The sequence below is a fragment of the Protopterus annectens genome, chromosome 16.part0 (assembly GCF_019279795.1).
Source record: "Protopterus annectens isolate FY-2018-M chromosome 16.part0, PAN1.0, whole genome shotgun sequence".
In the NCBI taxonomy this organism is placed as follows: domain Eukaryota; kingdom Metazoa; phylum Chordata; order Ceratodontiformes; family Protopteridae; genus Protopterus; species Protopterus annectens.
The window spans coordinates 138482026-138501714 of NC_056750.1; the positions used below are offsets into that span (position 1 = coordinate 138482026).

Below are 19689 nucleotides of genomic sequence, written 5' to 3' on the forward strand. Positions count from 1 at the left end.
AATACTGGTATGGATCACACTTCTGAGAGTGCCACTGTGTCTCTCTGTCCCCACATTAACAACTACAGCTGTAGCTTTCCTCATTTCATCCTCCAGTGTTCCACCTTCTATTTAGTTTATATCTATGTGTGCCACAACAAACAGCCACCTTCTCTCCTTTGTGACTTCCTTGGTCACTTCCTGTCAAGCCTCCACAGTGTCAGGCTTGGCTTAGTCTTTTTTTTTTTTTCCGCCTCCTCTACTGCCTCAAACCTTACCATTGTTTGCCACCAGCACCTCTCCTTATTCACCTAGTCTACCAGACCCATCTTAGCCTACCCAGGCTCTACCCAACCCACATTTTGGGCCTGTGACAAGATAGACCCTTAGTGCAATGTCCTACTTCTTCAGGGGAGTGTGTGCTAAGCCCCCACAGTCCTGCAGTAGCTTAGCAAGCTCCTCAGTGGCTGTCTTCAGGAGGTGCAGGTGCAAATACCTGACTAAGTTGCATACCACTTGTAACACAGAGCTCAGTAGTCTGTAAATGCTGCTATTGCTGCCAGCCTAGGCAGCCTCCATCCCCTCCAGGATGGGTGAGCCAGTATATGCCATTCACTGTCTTTATCTCCACACATGGTCCACCCAGCACCTGCGATGCTAATAGAACATGAGCTATCCAGGGTGCAGTCAAGTCTTTATCCCTCTATGCTACAGGGCTGGATCCAAGGCCTGGTTTAGTCTTCACAGCATTAGTTTCCTCCTCTTTATCCTGTCTCTGTAAGGTAATTGAGCACCCAGCTTTTGGAGTTTTTGTGTTTGTGTGAATGCTCATTGGATAGATGTTTGTCACATGATCATTGGTTGCACATGTTTAAATACCATTTACAGAATACTTCATCAAAATAAAATCCATTAGTGTCCTATAATAAAGATCACTAAAGTGCAAAGAACTTCAATAAAGACTGCACTTGTTTTTAGACCTCATTGGCAGTTTTGCTTTATGTTGAATTTGGTGTTGCACAGTTCCCTTCTGGTGACTTTCTGAAGTTTTACCCTGTCAGCACCTATCCCATATAAGTCCATCTGTACATGGTTCTGTGGCATCCCCCACCCGATGCACACAGTCAAAGGGGAGTAATTGTTTATGTTATGTCCTTTGCATAAGTCAACTGTGTACATCTATGTGCCCATGCCCCTGTTTATGCCTTGTTCTAATGGCTAAGAAACTTTTTTTCAAATGTTGTACTATTGGTCCTGCTGGGCTGTACTGCACACATTGCAACATTTCTGCCTCGTAACCTGTTCTACTATTTCATTCTGTCTTTATTGTTGTTAAAATTGCAATGAGCAAGGAAATTGATATGTTGGGTTCCTATCACAGATCAGTACTTGGCACTTCTGCTGAACTGGGAGGATGGTGTGTTTTCCTGTGATGACTGGTTCATCAGTAAATTGCACATTGATTCTAAATATTATTATTTTTTGGATACAGAGCTTACTTTATTGTACCCTAACATAGTTATTAGATAGGGAGTGGTATGGTGGATTTTATGATTTATGTCTGAGTACATTTGTGAGAGATACACTAACAGTATATGACTAAATCCATTTATGTTTCCTTGGGAGAGAGAGAGATGTTTGAAATTGCAGCTCTATTAGCAGATTTGTGTTTCTGCTATTGTTTTCCTTCCACCACGCTACCTGACCATATAGTCCTTTACCCATATTGGAGCGGATCCTTTCATGTGCCGTCCTGGTGGGGTATTGACTGGATCCAGCGATGGAGGTAGTTGGGGGGGGGGTGAGCGATGTCAAGTGGGTTTGGGCTGTCATCCATTGTTGCATAATACTTTTTTAGTCTTCTCTGGGAGAGTCAGAAGAAGATTTTGTCACCTGCACTTCCCAAAGCCAAACAGATATCACTGTTCTGTTTGTCACCTTCAGAACCTGGGAATGAGGCTAAACTAGATTCCCCAGGATAGGCAGCCTGCCGCTAGTCAGTCATTATCTGGTTCCTCTGGTACATGTCAGTTAATCAAGCCCAGTTTACCAGTGCTGCCATGGGGTTTTGTGTTGTGTATTTTTTGCATAAACTAAATACAAAAATTATGTAGACTGGCTATAGTTTTAAAAATACACCAAACAATAATAATCAAAGAAACACAAATTTCATCAGCACCTTCTTTTATTCCAGCAACAGCGATCTGACACCTCGGCAATTTGCCTTCAAGGATCACAGTACAATATTTTCAGCTGTTTTTTTATACTCTACAAACAGCTTAATAAGATCCAATAATTCAACTACATTAAATTAAAGTGACAGTGCATCTTAGATACATTCATTTAAATATCATAGAATATACAATAATAAATCTAACAAATTCATACAAATATACATGTATATCATTTTTCCACAGAAACATCATATCATCATAACTCGTAAGAAAAAGTTAAACCATTCTCATTACTATTAAGGGCTTCAGAAAAATCCATGAAATCACTAACTTCACCCCTACAAATAAATATAAGGTCATCAATAAAACGCTTATAAGGTAAGTAATAATGAATTCAGTCCTGTAGCCAAACATTTTCATGAAAAGCATGGGGATTCAGATAGTTGCTTGATATTTTTGTGTACTTCAAAACTTTTTTTGCCTAGAGGGGGTGACTATATTGGGAAGTTATTAGAGTTAGAAACTAGAATGATATTTAAATTTCAGACTCCAAGGCCCCTTGGTTTAAATCAGGAAGTAGGGATTTAATGGGCTTGTTATAGTAGCTATTTAATGTGGTTACTTATTTATTAATTTATTTATATGATGTTTCTGTGGAAAAATGATATACATGTATATTTGTGTGGATTTGTTAGATTTATTATTGGATATTCTATGATATTTAAATGAATGTATCTAAGATGCACTGTCACTTTAAATCAATGTAACTGAATTATTGGATCTTATTAAGCTGTTTGTAGAATATAAAAACAGCTGAAAATATTACACTGTGATCCTTGAAGGCGAGTTGCCCAGGTGCCAGATTGCTGTTGCTGGAATAAAAGAAGGTGCTGGTGAAATTTGTGTTTCTTTGGCTATAGTTTTACTCTGTTAATCTGTGCTTGAAAATGCACATTGTGTGGACAAAGCCTTGGTTAACCAGAAGTGGTAAATACATTTTTATTTGTATTCATTTATTTGCTCTTTGCATTAGTCCTACTTCTCACTAGTCCTGTTCTCAGGGGAGACTTGAGCTAGTGTTCATACTGACTAGGGGAAATTTGGCCAGTTGAGCTAGTGTTCATACTGACTAGGGGAAATTTGGCCAGTTGAGCTAGTGTTCATACTGACTAGGGGAAATTTGGCCAGTAGGCTTCATCTCCAGTCTGAAACATCTCAACATTTTCATACAAATAGTTAGCTCTTTTGGATTGTATGCCTTTGAGTTATATAGATTTATAGGTGTACACTAAGCTGTAGGCCATTAAGAGCATGGCCACTACAGTTCCCACTACTTGCTTCCTCTGTTCCTAATGGTCTGACGATATACTGAAAAACAATTTGTTGGGATGAGTACAATCTGTGTGATACCAGATGATATCTTACAAGCAGACAGCAGAAAAAAACAACACTCTGACTATGTACTACCCTGAAATCCTGCCAAGATGTAATTATAATCTGAAGTTGGGAATAGTGACTTGATCTTTTTGTGGAATGGATTTCTGAAGAAATTTGCCAAAATAAAGTAAAAGGGAATGGTTGAGTTCTTTCAGGTTTCCTTTTTATTTCAGGTTTTAGCATGAGCATTGTTTCATAAGTCTGGCATTTTAACAGAAAATTGATTGGATAAAAATTAGCTAAATAAGGAGGCTACATAGCCTGTATTTCACATTCAGGTCATACTGCTGTAGACTAAAATTCTTTGCAGTCTAAAAAGTTCCTTGTACAAAAACAATTTGATCTCTGCTTTGCCAAAGTTTGTGTTCTGTTTTGCCCTCAACATCTTTAATGTATTCATTGATTCTGACATCCATAGAGTTCATTTTTGATCTGTGTATACTTTTTTGCATTTTTGTACGCTTAATTGGTGTTTATTGTAGAATCACAGCTCCAACACCTTTCTGACTACCAAAAGACTTGCAGCGCAGGTATCTTATTCATATATTGTATTTCAACAATATGTGGAACATCTTCAGCTAGTTTCTTGCACATTTCAAAATTCCATTCCTGTTCATAGCTCAATTTCCAGGCAACATCATGCTCTTAACAACAGCAAATATTTTGCGCACAGACTTTACAAGATGCTGTATAATTCCTATAAATCTTTGTAGAGATTGCTTGTTTTTTGGCTTAGGCATTTGCATAGTTGAGCTGTTTTTGTGCTCTGGTTTTATTCTTTCTGATGTTAGAATATGGTCTATAGGTTTGACATCACTTTGAATTTACATTTGCTGTTATTTATTTATTTATTTGCAGTTGGTTTATTTGCAGTTGGTTTACCAGGATAGTCCATTGGGCCAATAAGAACCTGTTTTCAATGGAGTCCTGGGGAGAAAAGCTCCAAAACAAAGGTTACAAAAAGATTACAGCAGTTTACAATTTCAATTATTACAGCAGTTTACAATTTCAATCACTTGTAGGTTACAGACAAAGCTTCAAAACAGTGGTAACAAAAATATTACAGCAGTTTACAATTTCAGTCATTTGTGGGTTCAAGACAAAACAAAGAGTAAGCATTTACAATACAATTTTTAGGTTTAATTTTGTAGAAAAGTAAGATTTAAGCAGGTACAATAAAAATTGTTAGGTTAAAAAGTTGTAATTTTGTAGAAAAACAAAGCATTGCTGCAGTAAATATATAGTTTCTTGAGTGGAATAGTGGGATAAGAGAATTATAAGATGTCATTACAGTTGGCTTATTATTGGGTGTCTGGTAATACATGATAAAGTAGCCATGTAGGAAGTGGAGAATAGGCTATGAGGGGTGGGAGCAGGAGCATTTCCATGAGGATGTTAGATGTGAGTGCAGTGATTTTTTTTAAAAGCAGGGAGGTTGGTGGTGATACGGATGGAGGGAGGAAGGGAGTTCCATAGGCGTGCCAGGGCAAAGGACAGGAGGGGTTTGTACAGTTCTATTAGGTTTTGGTTATTAGATCTTGGGAGTCTTTGTGGCAGGTGCATTTTAAAGGTAGAGCTGAGAGAGGGACAGAGGGAGGGATGAAAAATTAGTTTGTGAGCAAATGTGAGCTGAGTATAGGAGAGATAGTTGGGAAGCTCTAGCCAGTTAAGTTTGTGGAGCGATGCACAGTGATGGGTAGATGATTTGTGGCTAGTGGCAAATTTGGCAATTTTATTATAACAAGAGGACAGTTTTGTCTTGAGAGATGATTGTAGATTTGTAAGGAGAGGGACACCATAAAGGAGGGAAGGGATGAGAAATGTAGTAGCGAGAGTGAGCTTAGTAGATGTAATGAGGAATCGATTGTGTCGGTAGAGCATGCCAAGTTTTATTTTTTTTATTTTTTTTTTTAATGTTTAGTTGTAGTTGGCTGTTAATTTAAGCTGGTCATCAATCTGGACTCCTAGTAGTTTGGTTTCAGATACCAGTTCAAGAGATGTGTTATTCTGGCTAGTGATGGAGAATAGTTTTCTATCAATGGTGTTGGTTTTTGAGGGGGTAAATACCATAAGTTTGGTTTTTGATGCATTCAGTGCTAGATGATTGTTCTTCATCCACTGTTCTACGGTAGAGAAGGTGTCTTGAGTCAGTTTTAAGAGAGCGGGGATGGATGTGGCTGCACAGATAATAGTAGAATCATCTGCATATTGAATAAGGTTAGCATGAGGAATTGAGTGGAAGAAATCATTTATGAATATATTGAAGAGGAGAGGACCCAAAATGGAACCTTGGGGGACAACCATGGGTGTGTTAAGGAAAGAGGAGATGGCTTTTTTTCCACTTGACAGCTTGTTGCCTGTTTGAGAGATAGCTGGAGAACCAATTGAGAGAGGAAGGGGATAGGTTTAGGTTAGATAGTTTAGTTAGGAGAAGGTTGTGAGAGACAGTATCAAAGGCCTTGGAGAGGTCAAAAAAGAGGGTAGGTACAGTAGAGCCAGAATCTCTGGCTTTATTTACAGTTTCCAGGAAGGAAAGGAGGGGAGTCATGGTGCTGTGGCTGGGTCTGAATCCGTGTTGTGTTATCTAAGAGGTAGGGTAGGAGTTGAAGATGGATACATTTCTCTAGAAGTTTTGATATAGGAGAGAGGATGGTGATGGGACGGAAGTTAGTAATATTGTTATTATTGCGTCCTTTGTGCAGGGGAATGATGAAAGCCCTTTTCTAGAGTTTGGGTACAAGACCTTCTTGGATAGAGCGATTGATTAGGATGCTGATGGGGAAGGCAATGGCTTCGGCAGCTATGCTGAGGAAGGATGAGGGAATGTTATCGGGGGCATTGGTGCCTGGTTTCAGCTTTTGCAAAGGAGTTTTCTTAAGGTAGAAGTAGGAATGGGTTTTGGGGAGAATGGTGTGAGTTGAGAGACTAGAGATGAAGGGGGTGACAAGAGGGGGGATGCAGAGGTGTTATTAGAGAAGGATGAGGTTAGTTTGGAAATAGAGTCTATGAAAAAAGAGTTGAATTGGGTAGCCAGGTCTATATCTAGTGCATTTGGGTCTGGGCTTGGGTTTTCTGCTTAGCCAGGTTTTAGGAGGGTTGTGATGCCTTTCCAGAATTTTTGAGGATTGGTTTTGTGGTTGTTTTGTAGTAGGGAGAAGTAACTCTGTTGATCTGCTGTGATCAGCTTTTTAACGGTATTGCAAAGTGTTTTGAATTCATTAAGGGTGGTGGGAGTTTTGTTTCTTTGGTAATGTGCCCAGGTTTTGTCTCTGAGTCGCATGGCAGTTAGTGTGTTTTTTGTTAGCCAGGGGGTGGTGTTGTTTCTTATTCTTTTGGTTTTTATGGGGGAAAAACTATCCAGTAGTTTTAGGAAAGTTGTATTGAAGTGTGCAACAGCATTATCCAGGGGTAGGGTTTTTGGGGGGTTCCAATTTATTGATTTTAGGGAGTCTGAGAAGGTTATTGGGTTGAAGTTTTTTAGGTGGTGAGTGCTGATGTAATTATGAGTTACTTGTAATGGAGATGGAAGACATCTGGTGAAAATGGGAAGGTGGTCACTGAGGGAGTCCGGAAGAATTCCACTATCAGTGTAGTAGTGGGGGTGAGAGACTAAGATCCAGTCTAGGGTACTTCCACAGGAGAAGTCTTTAGAGAGCCTGGTAGTGAGGTTGATGAGCTGAGAGTAGTTATATAGGTTGATGTTTAGGGAGTTTGTAGGGGAATGAATGGAAGACCAATTAATATTTGTGTCTCCCATTATAATAGTTTCATTACTGATATTGGTAGAAAGCCAGGATAGGATATCCTCAAGTACTGTGGTATTGTCTCCAGGAGGGATGTAAAGTGAGGCTATGCAAATGTGTTTGTGTTTATTTAATTGAAATAGAGCTAGTACTAATTATGCATTGGAGAAGTGAAGAATGGGTTTGTTATAGGGAGTAATGGATAGGGTGGATGAGTAGAGTAGAGCTACACCACCACCATTTTTGGGGCCCTGTCTTTTCTGATGATAGAGTAGTTTGGTGGTACTATTTCAGTATCTTTTATATGAGGTTTTAACTAGGTTTCAGAAATAGCTAAGATGTCAGGCTTGTTGTGGAGAAGCCAGGCATGGAGATTGGGGATTTTGTTAGCTATGCTTTGGGCATTTAGATAATCTAATAGGATGGGTTTAGATGTAGGGGAAGTGGTGTTTGGGCCTGGGTTAGGGTGTATATCTCCAGATAGAAGTATGGCAGTTAGGTGTTGGATTATGCTGATGAAGTGTTTGGATTGCCTTGTTTGTATGTTGTATATTGTCAGGTTTGTGTGGATATTGGAGGTTAGAGAGGGGTTAGAGAGTTTATAAGTAGAGCTTAGTTTGTAGTGAAAAAATAGATGGGTGTTAATGGGATACAGTCCAGGGGAGGTTGAGACAAATGAGTGTGAGTTGAAGGGAGTGAGCTGGTTGTGTGTAGTAATGGTGTATGATTTGTGGAGTTTGGCTGGGTAAGGTAGTGGATAGAAGTAAGGTTCAGAAGTAGTAGTAGTTGGACTGAGAATGATATAAGTTTTGTAAGCATGTTGAGGCTTTGATAAAGTAGAATATGTAGTGTAGGGAGAAGGGTTAGAACTAGATATTGTGCTAAGTATGAAGGGAGGTGTGAGGAGATGGATTATAGGGGAGGGGGTAGAAGATGGTGATGAAAGCGAAAGGGTGTAATAGGTAGAGAGGAAGTAGGAGTGGTTAGGGAAAGGGGTGGGGTGTAATAGGTAGAGAGGAAGTAGGAGTGGTTAGCTGAGTATAAATGTAGATGCACTGGGGTGGGTGGGATTTGGGGGTAGGGGAGCGGAGTGAGCCTGCAGGGCGAACGGTGCGGGTAGAGCAGAAGGAAGATTCTGCAGAGCCAATCTGTGTATAGCAGATTTCCTGAGGCACTTTTGGTATTTTCAGGTGAGTAGGGTGTGATAATGCAACTATTTGGTAGTTGAGGGATAGAGTGAAAAAAATGATAGAAGTATAGCTGGATAGAGGGGGGAAGAAAAGCCCTGAAGAATAATGGGGTACAGCAGGAGGATTGGAAAGTAGTCAGAGATAAAGTATGGGAAAAGTAAGGATGCAGCACAAGCCTAAGGTTAGACTGCCACCTAGTGGAAAATGAGTAGGGTACAGCAGTAGGTAGCTGTAGCAGAGATAGTAGATAGAGATGGCATATTAGTCAGTGAGGAGAAGGTCAGTATTTAAGGGGTAGGAGGAGGTATGGCTGCTGGATTCCTGGCTCGATCACTAAAAATATATACAACACTAGATAATTACAAACAGGTTCAGCTTATCATTTAGGTCTAGGGAAGAACATACTTTCTTATTCACTTTGGACTCTGGAAAAATGTGCTAGGGCAGCAGGTTTCTTTGGGTTGACGCAGGAGTGACTGAAAATATAATGTAAGGGGTCCTTAAAGACCAGGCAGATAGGTTCCCAATTCTTAGTGCAGGAGAGAAGTTAGATAAACTAGGAAGGTTAGAGAGAGAGAAAAAAGTACAATTAGGCAGCAATAATGTCAAGTTTGTAGGCACAGATTATTAGAGTGATAAAGAGCACCTTGAATGCATGCACCTTGTAAGACTACTAACATATAACATTCTGAGCTAGTACCTGAAATACAACTCTGTCCCAAAAACACAAAATTATAGTTAGAGAGCTGTGGTGACAACTAATAGCATGCAGTTCTATGCAGAGACATGAGAACAATGAAAGTTTTATTCCCACTGCTATGAGCATTAGTGGGAAAAACAAAGCAGGTAACAAAAAATTAGTCAGTATAGTGGAACAGTGAGGTAAAAAGACAAATTGTGAAATACAACCTTCCCAAATTTACACAAAATCTAAGAGGTCATGTTGAAAGTAATTAACATGATTTGGGCAGATATTCAACAAGACAAGGTGCAAGTAACGGCCACTAGAATTTGTCTCCCACTAACAGCTTTGCCGTCTGCTCTAAGCCCAAACTGCTTGCTCACTTTACAAATGGGACTAGTAGTATTCCGTTTAGCCCAATATTTGACTTAATCAATTCCCACAGAAAGCCTGAACAGTCAAGGTTCAATAATAGGCTTCTTTACATTTCAGTTACATTTGGTACCTTTAAAAAGTGCTGTATCTACAGCCGATAGCTACAAACAACAAAACTGATTCTAGCGTTTAAAAATGGATTACCGACCAGAAAGCTAGGTTTGCTTGTTTGTGTCTTTCGGCTTTTCCCGGTTAGGGGTCGCCACAGCGGAACTCCGGTCCGCATGCTGTGTTCTTCTCTGCAGATGTTTTATTGGTCTTTTGTCATGTTGTTGCGTCAGTGATGTTGGTAGCACCTTGCAAGCCCCAATTACTTTGGCAACAGCTCTTTGAAACACCTCTGGTATTAGAAAATGCCAGTTGCAAATTTAAGAAACTTTACCTTTCTATATCCATATTAGAGGTGCACACTTTATTGCTTCCTTTATTTGACAGAAGTCTTGGATCATTTCTAGTTCAGAAAAAGTAGCATGCAACATTCCTAACACTGTATTTCAACTTTAATTAGTGGTTAAGGATGTCTTTTAACTAAGCCGATATTGCAGATCGGTACAGGTATGAGTTTCTTTCATTACAAGAGTGACATACTGTTCACTTATTACATTGCCTCTAATTATTTTCTTTGTGATCGTTAAGTTTCTGTAAACCTCATTTCCTTCTGAGTATTAGAGTTACTTTTCTAGGAGCATGTGTCACTCATAGTGATCGGGCTTTGTTTATCTGTGATATTCTCCTGGCAACCTTCCTAATCCTGTAAACATGGTATCAGTGCTGTCGATCTGCACAGTATGCGAAATGCCTAAGTGACTGTACAGTTTTTTGAACACATGCAGTCTTTGCTTTTACCTTGTCATTGTTTATACTATTCCTAGCTCCTCGCAATTCACAACTCTCAAATGTTAGGAAAATTCCCATCTTAAATGCATCTATTTCAAACAAAGATTGAATTTTATTAGCTTTTTATACTAACAAGTCAGCATTTTCTGAGCTGCCACCCATTCTACAAAATTGGTCAGTGGTATTCACACAGCATTTTTAAGAGCAATTTAGCTTCAACTGTTTATTTTCTGAAATTTTACCATGTGCAATGTCTTTTTTTCGGCTTTTTCCTGGTTAGGGGTCGCCACAGCGGATCACCTGTCCACTCATGATTAGCAGTGGAGGTTTTACAGTATCGAGTTGCCAGCCCAACCTTCCACAGAAGGCACACGCACTCACGCCTAGGGCCAATTGTGTTGGGTTTGAATTCCATGTATTGCACTGAGTACTCATGCCAGGTTTAAATTACATATTTTGTTTATTCTCAGTGTTTCCTTACCAGCAGTCTGCCTTGGACCTTTAACTTGTCTTCTGGGATGCATTTTTAGATTTCACATTTTGAAATCTTTGATCATTTTCATATTTTTCTTTAGTAACTTGCAAATTAGTTTTAACACACTTTTCCATTGTTACACATTTCCTTTTCTAACACAGTGTCTGCACGATTGGTTAAAAAGTGGACATTGATTCCTGTCAAGCTTATAGGTGCATCCATTGCAAGCTTCATTGAAATCTAAGTTTGTCCTCCATTTCAGATTCTCATTCTTACATACATACAAATTTTGCAATCCTGCATAAATACTGATATGCCAGGTATGGACAATAATGCCGTTCTGGCCTGCCAACGTGCATGGCTTTCTTTCTCATAACCCATTACATTTATAACACATCCGTTCTTTAAATTTTATATTTGCTTTATCATTTGACCCATATTTTATCTTGAATATGCACCGCCTTTTTATCATTTAATTTTTTACTGCTTACTAGTAATTTCACTTGCTTTGCAAACATCCACACGTTTATGATAAGGTCAGGTCTGTTTCTTTAAAAAATAAAGTGCCCTTCAGTTCAATTTTATGCCTCAAATCACTCTCTGTCTTATTAGAGATTCATGAATTTCACCAAATTCCTAGTCTTTACCTACTTTTTAGCCTAGTAATATAAGCATCTTTTGTCTCTGTAGGACTTTGCTGTCTTGTAAAGAATACATGTCGTACAAGTGACATATTTTTTATGAGGTGAGAGTAATTATTAAACATTTGTCTGGATGTTGCTGTTTTATATATTTTTTAAAACAATAAAAAGTTAACTGCCTTTATGGCTTCTTCCCTAACAACATAAAGGAATGCAGTGTACTGTGGTGCTTCAGTTGATTTTTCAGACAATCTGTTTGTAATGAGAAATGTATCATTTTTCTGGATTTATAGCGTCTAGCATTTGGCCAAATTTCCTTTAAACATAATAATTCTGGGTGATTTTCAGCTGAGCAATATTCCTGAGAATTATGCTTATGTATTTCTACTTACAGAGACTGTTGAAAGCTAATGTATTTGTTCACTTTTTTAGATATATTTATATAGTTTTGATACACAGTTTATCATTTTCTAGTAGAAGTGGGTTTCTTCACCCCCCCAGCCAAGAAGATATTCTGCTCTGTATCTCACCTCTTGAACCCAGAAATGAGTCTGAACACGATGCCCTATTTTCTCTCAGGGGTGGGGAGCCTGCCTCTAGCCAGTTATTAGCTGGTTCCTCTGGTGCATGTGTCCATTAATCAAACCCATATTTAACAGTCCTCATCACTTCAGGGGGTGTAATAAATAACAGAGAGAGAGGAGAGGCAGCCTCCATAAGGTCCATGTTTTCTCTAGAGGCAGTGTTGTGCTCAGTGACATGTTAATTACCATAATTAGCTCATTATCATACATTGCAGAGGGATCAGGAGATAGAACATGTATCCCAAACAAACGATGCCTTACTGACATGGGCAAGGGATTCCACTGGGATATTAAATTCAGATACTACTCACAAGTGCTTGTAGTACAGGCATTCTGCAGTCTTCTCTGCAGTCTTCCCTATCCTAACATTAAAAGGAGTACAAACCAGGCTTTCTTGTTCTGAAATTTATTATCACAGTTGGACAGCTATTTTTGTATTGGGTCACTTTTTTTGCTCGTTTTCAAAATTGATTTTTGTTTTTCCCTTCTGAAGAATTGTGGCATTTCATAAACCTGTTTACTGATATCAGATTTGAAATTTCACTTTTTTCTTTTTCAGGTTGTCTGATGGCTAGTAATTGCATTCTGAAACTGCAGTTTAAAATGGAAGTTTGCACCATTCTGTAAGTTATTGTCTCTCTCTCTTTTTTTTTTTGTGTTAGGTTTTATGCCCAGTGACACAGCTAAGCACCACCAAGCCTGTGTCCTTGATGTGCTACAGGAGGCTCTGGAAGAGGCATGCATCAGACCTGAAGATATAGACTGTGTTTCGTACACAAAAGGTATATTGCAGTTCACCTTACATTGCTGTCTTGCCAGCATGATTGCACAGCTCTGTTCATAGGTAGGTACTAGGCTATTGGCCCTAGGGCCCATACAAGCCTAGCCAAAAAATGTACCCTGGCTTTCGCCACCCAAGAAAATTATTTTCCTGTGCCCCTGTCGAGCAGAGCCACGGAAGTGATCCCCGGGGTGAATTTCCCATCCAATCATCAACATTTTTCTTGAAGAGTGCTAATGAGGAGCTCTGTTTGACATAGGTAGTCTGTTCCAGAGTATGGGAAGTCTCTGGGACAGGAATCTATCCCTCCAGCATGTTCTGTTTATTGTGGTGACAAGGCTAAGGTCCCTAGAGCGTGTAGCTCGGAGGGATTGGGATTTCTTTAAGTGGAGCATGTCCAACAGCTCTGGGTTTGATGTAGCTTTGTATGTTAGGCAGAGATCGCCCCTGAGTAGGCGATGAAGTAAAGCTGTAGTTTTTTGAGACGGTCTGCATAGGGCATCTGTTTGAGGCCAGTAATCCTCTTTGTGAGGTATTTCTGTGGTCTTTCCAGTTGTTGTAGATGTCTTGTGAGGTACATACCAAAAGGGGCGTTGTACTCTATAATGGGTCTAATGAGTGATGAGTAGAGGGGAACAATGACCTCTTTTTTTCTGGATGAGAATCCTTTTGTGATGAGATGAGCCACGTAGAAGGATTTCCTGACCACTGTGGTGATGTGATTATCAAAGGAGAGACTACTGTCCACCTGTGTAAGGTCTCTTATCACATTTTCGGCATTAAGTAGACTACCAGCTATGTTGGTAGTTCATGGCTACAGAATTTTTACCAAAGGGGATGACAATACACTTTTTGTCATTGAGCTTCAGGCCATGGATTTGACACCAGGTATCTGTCTCAGTGATGCCCTTTTGTAGTTTGTCCACATCGTTAGGAGTTTCGATTATGGCTCCTAGTTTGCAGTCATCTGCAAACTTTGGTAGCCAAAGACCTTCTGTGTTGGCCTGCACTTCAGAGAAGTAGATACCAAACAGGAGAGGACCCAGGACTGAACCCTGTGGTACTCCACTTGCCACTGGTCTGATGTCGGATTTGGAATCCGCTACTTTCACAGTGTGGGTTCTGTCCGTGAGCCAGTTGGCAACCCATCTTGTGACATAGGGATTTATACCTAGTTTAGTGAGCTTATCTATAATTCCAGAGTGGGGGATGGTGTCGAAAGCCTTGGCGAGATCTAGATAAGCTGTGTGAACCATTTTACCCTCATCTATGGCTTTGGTGACTGCTTCAAAGAAGTCAATCAGGTTTAGGAGACATGATCTGCCTTTTACAAATCCAAACTGAGTAGGGTCCAGAGTTTGGAGATTACCAATGTCTTTGTTTGAGTTCCATGATGATACGTTCCATGGCCTTGCAGACCAGGCTCGTCAGGCTAATGGGGCGGTAGTTCCCGGGGTCCGTCATGGCTCCCCCTTTGTGGAGTGGGATAACTGTCGCGGTGCACCATTCAGTGGGTACAAAGCCTGAGGTGAGGCTATGATTGAACATGGTACTTAGGTAGGGTGCCAGTTCATTCTGTAGTTCGTGTAGAACGCAGCCTGGGATATTGTCAGGTCCCATGGATGCTGTGTTCTTGGCTTTGGAGAGTGTGTTTTTTACATGTGCAGCCGTGATTATAGGAACTTTGCATTCTTCCGGTATAGAGATGGGCCCTCTAGGGAGTGAGGGGGGGGGGGTAAAGTTAGCACTGAACCTATCTGCTAGGATGTTGGCAATATCAGTTGGTTCTGTATATTTAGTGCCATTATGCTGTAACTCAGAGCAGATCTGAGTGTTCCCATTTCGATTCTTGACATAGCTATAGAATGCTTTGTGGTTGTCTTTAGAGTCAGTGGCAATTTTGTTTTCGTAACTAGCTTTGGAGGATTTTATGAGGGATCTCAGCTTCTTACTGAGGTTGACCAGGGAGTTCCTCCAGTCATGGGATTTTACTCTTTTTTGCAAAAGTTTCTTTCTTCTGTTGTAGAGTTTGTTTATGGCAGAGGACCACCAGATTGGCTTCCTTTTTTTGGAGGATAACTTCTTGGTTCTATTAGGGATAGCATGATCCATGCACTCATGTAAGTGCTTATAAAGTGCATTTGTGTAGGATTTGGCAGTCCTACCTATATTGTCCGCCTGCATGGGTGTCATGAAGTTTGCCACTTCTGTCTTAAGAAGTGTGAAGTTGGCTTTTGAGAATTTTTTTACGATGGTTTCCCTAATTGGGGCTGGGGGTGGGATGTGGATGTCTAGGCTGATTAGCTTGTGGTCGGATCTGACCAACGAGGAATTGACCTCTGGTGTGGAACAGCGGTTTCCCATGTTGGTAATGACCAGGTCTAGGATATTGCTGCCCCTGGTGGGGGTGTGAATAAGTTGATCCAAGGCATTGGAATTTATGAATTCTAGAAAACGTTGAGCAAAAGAGTTGGTACATGAGTAGTTTTCCCAGTTAATGGTGGGGTAGTTGAAATCGCCCATTATTAGGGTGTTGGGTTGTACCCTAATACTTTCCAGTGTATCAAGAAATGAGGAGTGTGAATCCTGGGGCATGGTGGGGGGTCTGTAGCAAGCTACAATTTGGATTGCGGTCTTGCCCAGAGTTAGTTGCACTTGAATAATCTCGGATGCATTATGCTGTGCAACTAGCCTGGAGGTGTGGATATCCTTAATGAATATGGATACGCCTCCGCCTTTAGTGCTTCTTTCTGGGTTAGGTGGCCGAAAGGTGTGGTATGAATTGAAGCCTGGTAATGCAGGGGTGCTCTCTGGAACTTTGAACCAGGTCTCTGTCACTGCACAGATGTCAGTGTTCTCCATTTTAAGGAGTGCCTCGAGTGAGTGCATTTTGAGGTTTAGACTTCTAGCATTGAGTAGCATTACCCTCAGATTTTGCTTGCTTGTACCTGTTACGTTGGTGAATTTGTCATTTGAACCTTGCCTAAAAAAGGCACTATAGGGGTTGCAAGAGTCTTAGCCAGTATCCGAATCCTAAGGCGACAGGTGCAGGCCATCTCTGGCAAAGCATCGTGGACTGTCAATCATGTCGTCCCAGGCAGACAAATACTGGATCCCCTTAGAATGACACCAGAAGCTTAGCCAATTGTTGAAGTCAATCATTTTGTCCTTGTACTGTGATATCATTCTGGGTGATGGCAGGATGCTACTCAGGGTTAGGGTCATACCTGCCTGGGATACAAGATCGGAGAGCTCCTCCATGTCTCTTTTCATGTAGTGCAGGGAGGTACGTCTCGGGTCATTCACACCAACATGGACAATGACAGTGTCATATTTGTACTTATTGTGGAGTGACCTGAGTGCATGCGTTATGTGGCGGATCCTGGCACCTGACAGGCAGCTGACAGTAACTTTCTCCTTGTTTAGTCTAGTGAGTGGAACATCAGTGTGCCTGACTATAGAGTCACCTATGACTAGAGTGTTGGGTACATTGTTATGCCTTATGGGCTGTGGTTGAGTGGCACACTGAGTTTGTGGGCTGTGTGTCATTTGGGTTGTGTTGGGGGGGGTGGAGTTTGCTTGCATTTATGCTTTCGATGTCCCTGATGCTTGGGCAGGTTTTTAGTGAGAGCCTCTGCAAATGTAGGTGTGTGTTTTGTGTTTCTATGTGTGTGTTTTGGTGGTGTAGGTTTTGAGGGACTATGTGATGAGTGTGGTGCGGTGCAAGTGTTTACCTTCTCCTCTTGACTGTCTTGTCCAGTCTTGGGTGAAGAGAGCTTTGCTTCCAGTTTGGCTATATAAGTGCATCTCTCACAGGTTGTAGTGTTGGATGGTAGGAGGAGAGGGTTGTCTGTGTACGTGAGGCAATTGCTGCATTGCCCCAAGATGCCCAGATTCATCAGGTAGACAGGAGAAATCACTGGGAGCTGACCCTTAGACATGCCTGGATAAGTGCTTATTTATTAAGTACTAAAAACTGCTTTCCACTAGACAAGTGAGGAACGTTGAGTGCTGTAGTAATTTGCAGCTTATGTAGTGCTTACAATGAGTTCTGAACAAGTGCTGAGTTCAAAGAAACAGATTTGAGTGCTGAAACTAGAAAACTGGCTAGTTATAAGAAAAAAAAACTAAGCTAGAAGGCTTCCCTCCAACACAGAAGGGCTTGGGGGCTCAGAAGCCTACGGATAGTCTATACCACTTAACAGGAAAGGCAGGAAACCAGCTTAAATTTTTTTTTTTTCTGTTTCCCAGATGCTCTCTTTGTACACAGTAGGAGTGCCTGAAATCAGAATATGATCTCACTGCACTCAGTTAAGTCAGCAAATGAGATGGGCCCAGAAGGAGTATCCAAACACAAATCTACAAGAGGGGCGGGCAGTTTCAAGGCCACTAAGATTAGATGGAGAAACCTGAAGGTGTTCAAAGATTTGCTGATGGGATAACTGTAGTTTTTAGCTCAGCACCTGGCATTTTGTATGGGTGTGTATGTAATACTTTTACATTATAATCAATGCATTTGTCTGTGGGTGGGGATAAGCTGGCTTAGTACTTTTTTCCACTTTCCATGCCTATTGCTCTAGATTACACTCAAGCTAAAATTAAAACAGCTAGCATGCACCAGGTTGAATTTTGTATAAAAGTAGAATTTATTAGCTCATAAAAAAATATTAACTTAATGTTGAGTTTGCATCAGTTAATAAAAATGAACTTGCTGTACAACAGGAAAGTTGGAGGAAAAAACACCAAATTACTTACCACAATGCCAAGATATATTATAAGATGTAAATTACAACACTGTTCAGTGTAGAGAATAACATTTTGTGTCCATAAGTCCTTTGTTAGCATATTATTCTTATGTTCATAGGTTCATAGGTTCATAGGTTCATACTAGGCTATCTGCCCGAGGGCATTTATAAGCCTAGCCCATAGTTTTGTGGCTTACGCCTCCCCTTTAGGTAGGAGAAACTATGCCCATTATTTAGCTGTGCCTCTGTCTAGCAGTGACACTGAGGTAACCCCTGGGGTGTATCTGCGATCTCCCATCCATTGGTCAAGATTTCTCTTAAACAAGGCCAGCGAGGTGCTTTGCCTCACATAAACCGGGATTTTGTTCCACAGCATAGGGAGTCTTTGGGTGATGAATCTATCCCTCCAGCACGTCCTATTAATAACCGTGTCTAGGTTTAAGTCTCCGCCCTTGTGGCTCTGAGGGATCTAGATTTTTTGGGATGAAGCTTGTTCATCACGTCTGGGTTTGACATTGCGTTGTATGTCAGGCATAGGTCCCCTCTGAGCTAGCGGATTGCAACTGAATATAACTGGAGTTCTTTCAGTCGGGCAGCATAAGACAGATTTTTGAGACCCTTTATCCTTTTGGTGAGGAACTTTTGTGGCCTCTCCAGCTGCTGCAAGTGTCGGGTCAGGTACATTCCGAATGGGGCATTGTACTCAATCATTGGTCTGATGAGTGATGAGTATAGGGGACCATGACTTCCCTTGATCTGGATGTGAATCCCTTCATGATAAGGTGGGCAATGTAGAAGGTCTTCCTAACCACTTTAGCAATATGACTGTCGAATGAAAGGCTACTGTCAACCTGGGTTCCTAGGTCCCTAATAACTTCTTCTGTGTTCAGGGATTGCCACCTATTTGGTAGCTAGGGGTGACCTTATTTTTCCCGAAGGGTATGACTATGCATTTCTTGGCATTTAACTTAAGGCCATGGCTCTGGCACCAGTTATCCGTTTCTGTGAGACCCTTCTGGAGGATATCTGTGTCGGATGTGTTTTCAACTACGGCACCCAGTTTGCAGTCATCTGCAAACTTTGTCAGCCATAACCCTCCTGTGTTTGCTTGTACTTCAGAAAAGTAGATGCCAAACAAGAGTGGGCCCAGGACTGAGCCCTGTGGGACACCACTTGTGACAGGCTTTGAGTCTGACATGGCACCAGCAACCCTGACCCTGTGTGTTCTGTCGCTCAGCCAGTTTGCAACCCATCTTGTAATGTATGGGTTTACATTTAAGTTGATGAGTTTTTCAATGATACCCGAGTGGGGTATTGTATCGAAAGCCTTCGCCAGGTCTAGGTAGGCTGTATGGACTGCCTTTCCGTCATCAATGGCCTTGGTGACTGTTTCGAAAAAGTCGACCAAGTTTAGAAGGCATGATCTGCCTTTGACAAAGCCAAACTGGGTTGAATCCAAAGTCTGCAAATTCCCTATGTCTTTATTTATGAGATCCATTATGATCCTCTCCATGGCTTTGCAGATAAGGCTTGTCAAGCTAATGGGGGGGTAATTTCCAGGGTCGGTGGAAGCGCCTTTGTGGAGTGGGACCACAGTCGCTGTGCGCCATTCCTGGAATGCGTATCCGAGGCGAGACTAAGATTAAACAGCTGTCCTAACTGTGGATTTAATTCCTCGTTGAGTTCATGGAGCACACAGCCGGGGACACCATCAGGTCCCATGGATGCTGTGTTCTTTGCCTTGTTGAGAGCAGTTCTCACCTGGGCGTTAGAGATGTTTGGGGGCTACAATCATTTGGTATAGATATCTCTCCTTTAGGGGAGGGGAGAAGTTTGCACTGAACCTGTCAGCCAGTATGTTGGCAATGTCTGTAGGATCAGTAATCTTCACATCATTATGAACTAATTCTGAGCATATCTGGGAGTTTCCTCCTAGGTTTCTGACATAGCTAAAGAATGCCTTATGGTTGTCTTTAGAGTCCTTAG

At 41.1% G+C, this 19689-nt stretch overlaps 1 protein-coding gene across 3 annotated transcripts in view; it reads left to right on the forward strand.

Annotated features, from left to right (window-relative positions):
• Positions 1 to 19689, forward strand: part of LOC122790723 (O-sialoglycoprotein endopeptidase) — a 276220-nt gene that overhangs the window by 39203 nt on the left and 217328 nt on the right. For all 3 annotated transcript variants that reach the window (XM_044058295.1, XM_044058297.1, XM_044058296.1), the window contains exon 3: positions 12840 to 12959. In XM_044058295.1, the coding sequence (XP_043914230.1) occupies positions 12840 to 12959 (120 nt within the window). The remainder of the gene's footprint in view (positions 1 to 12839; positions 12960 to 19689) is intronic.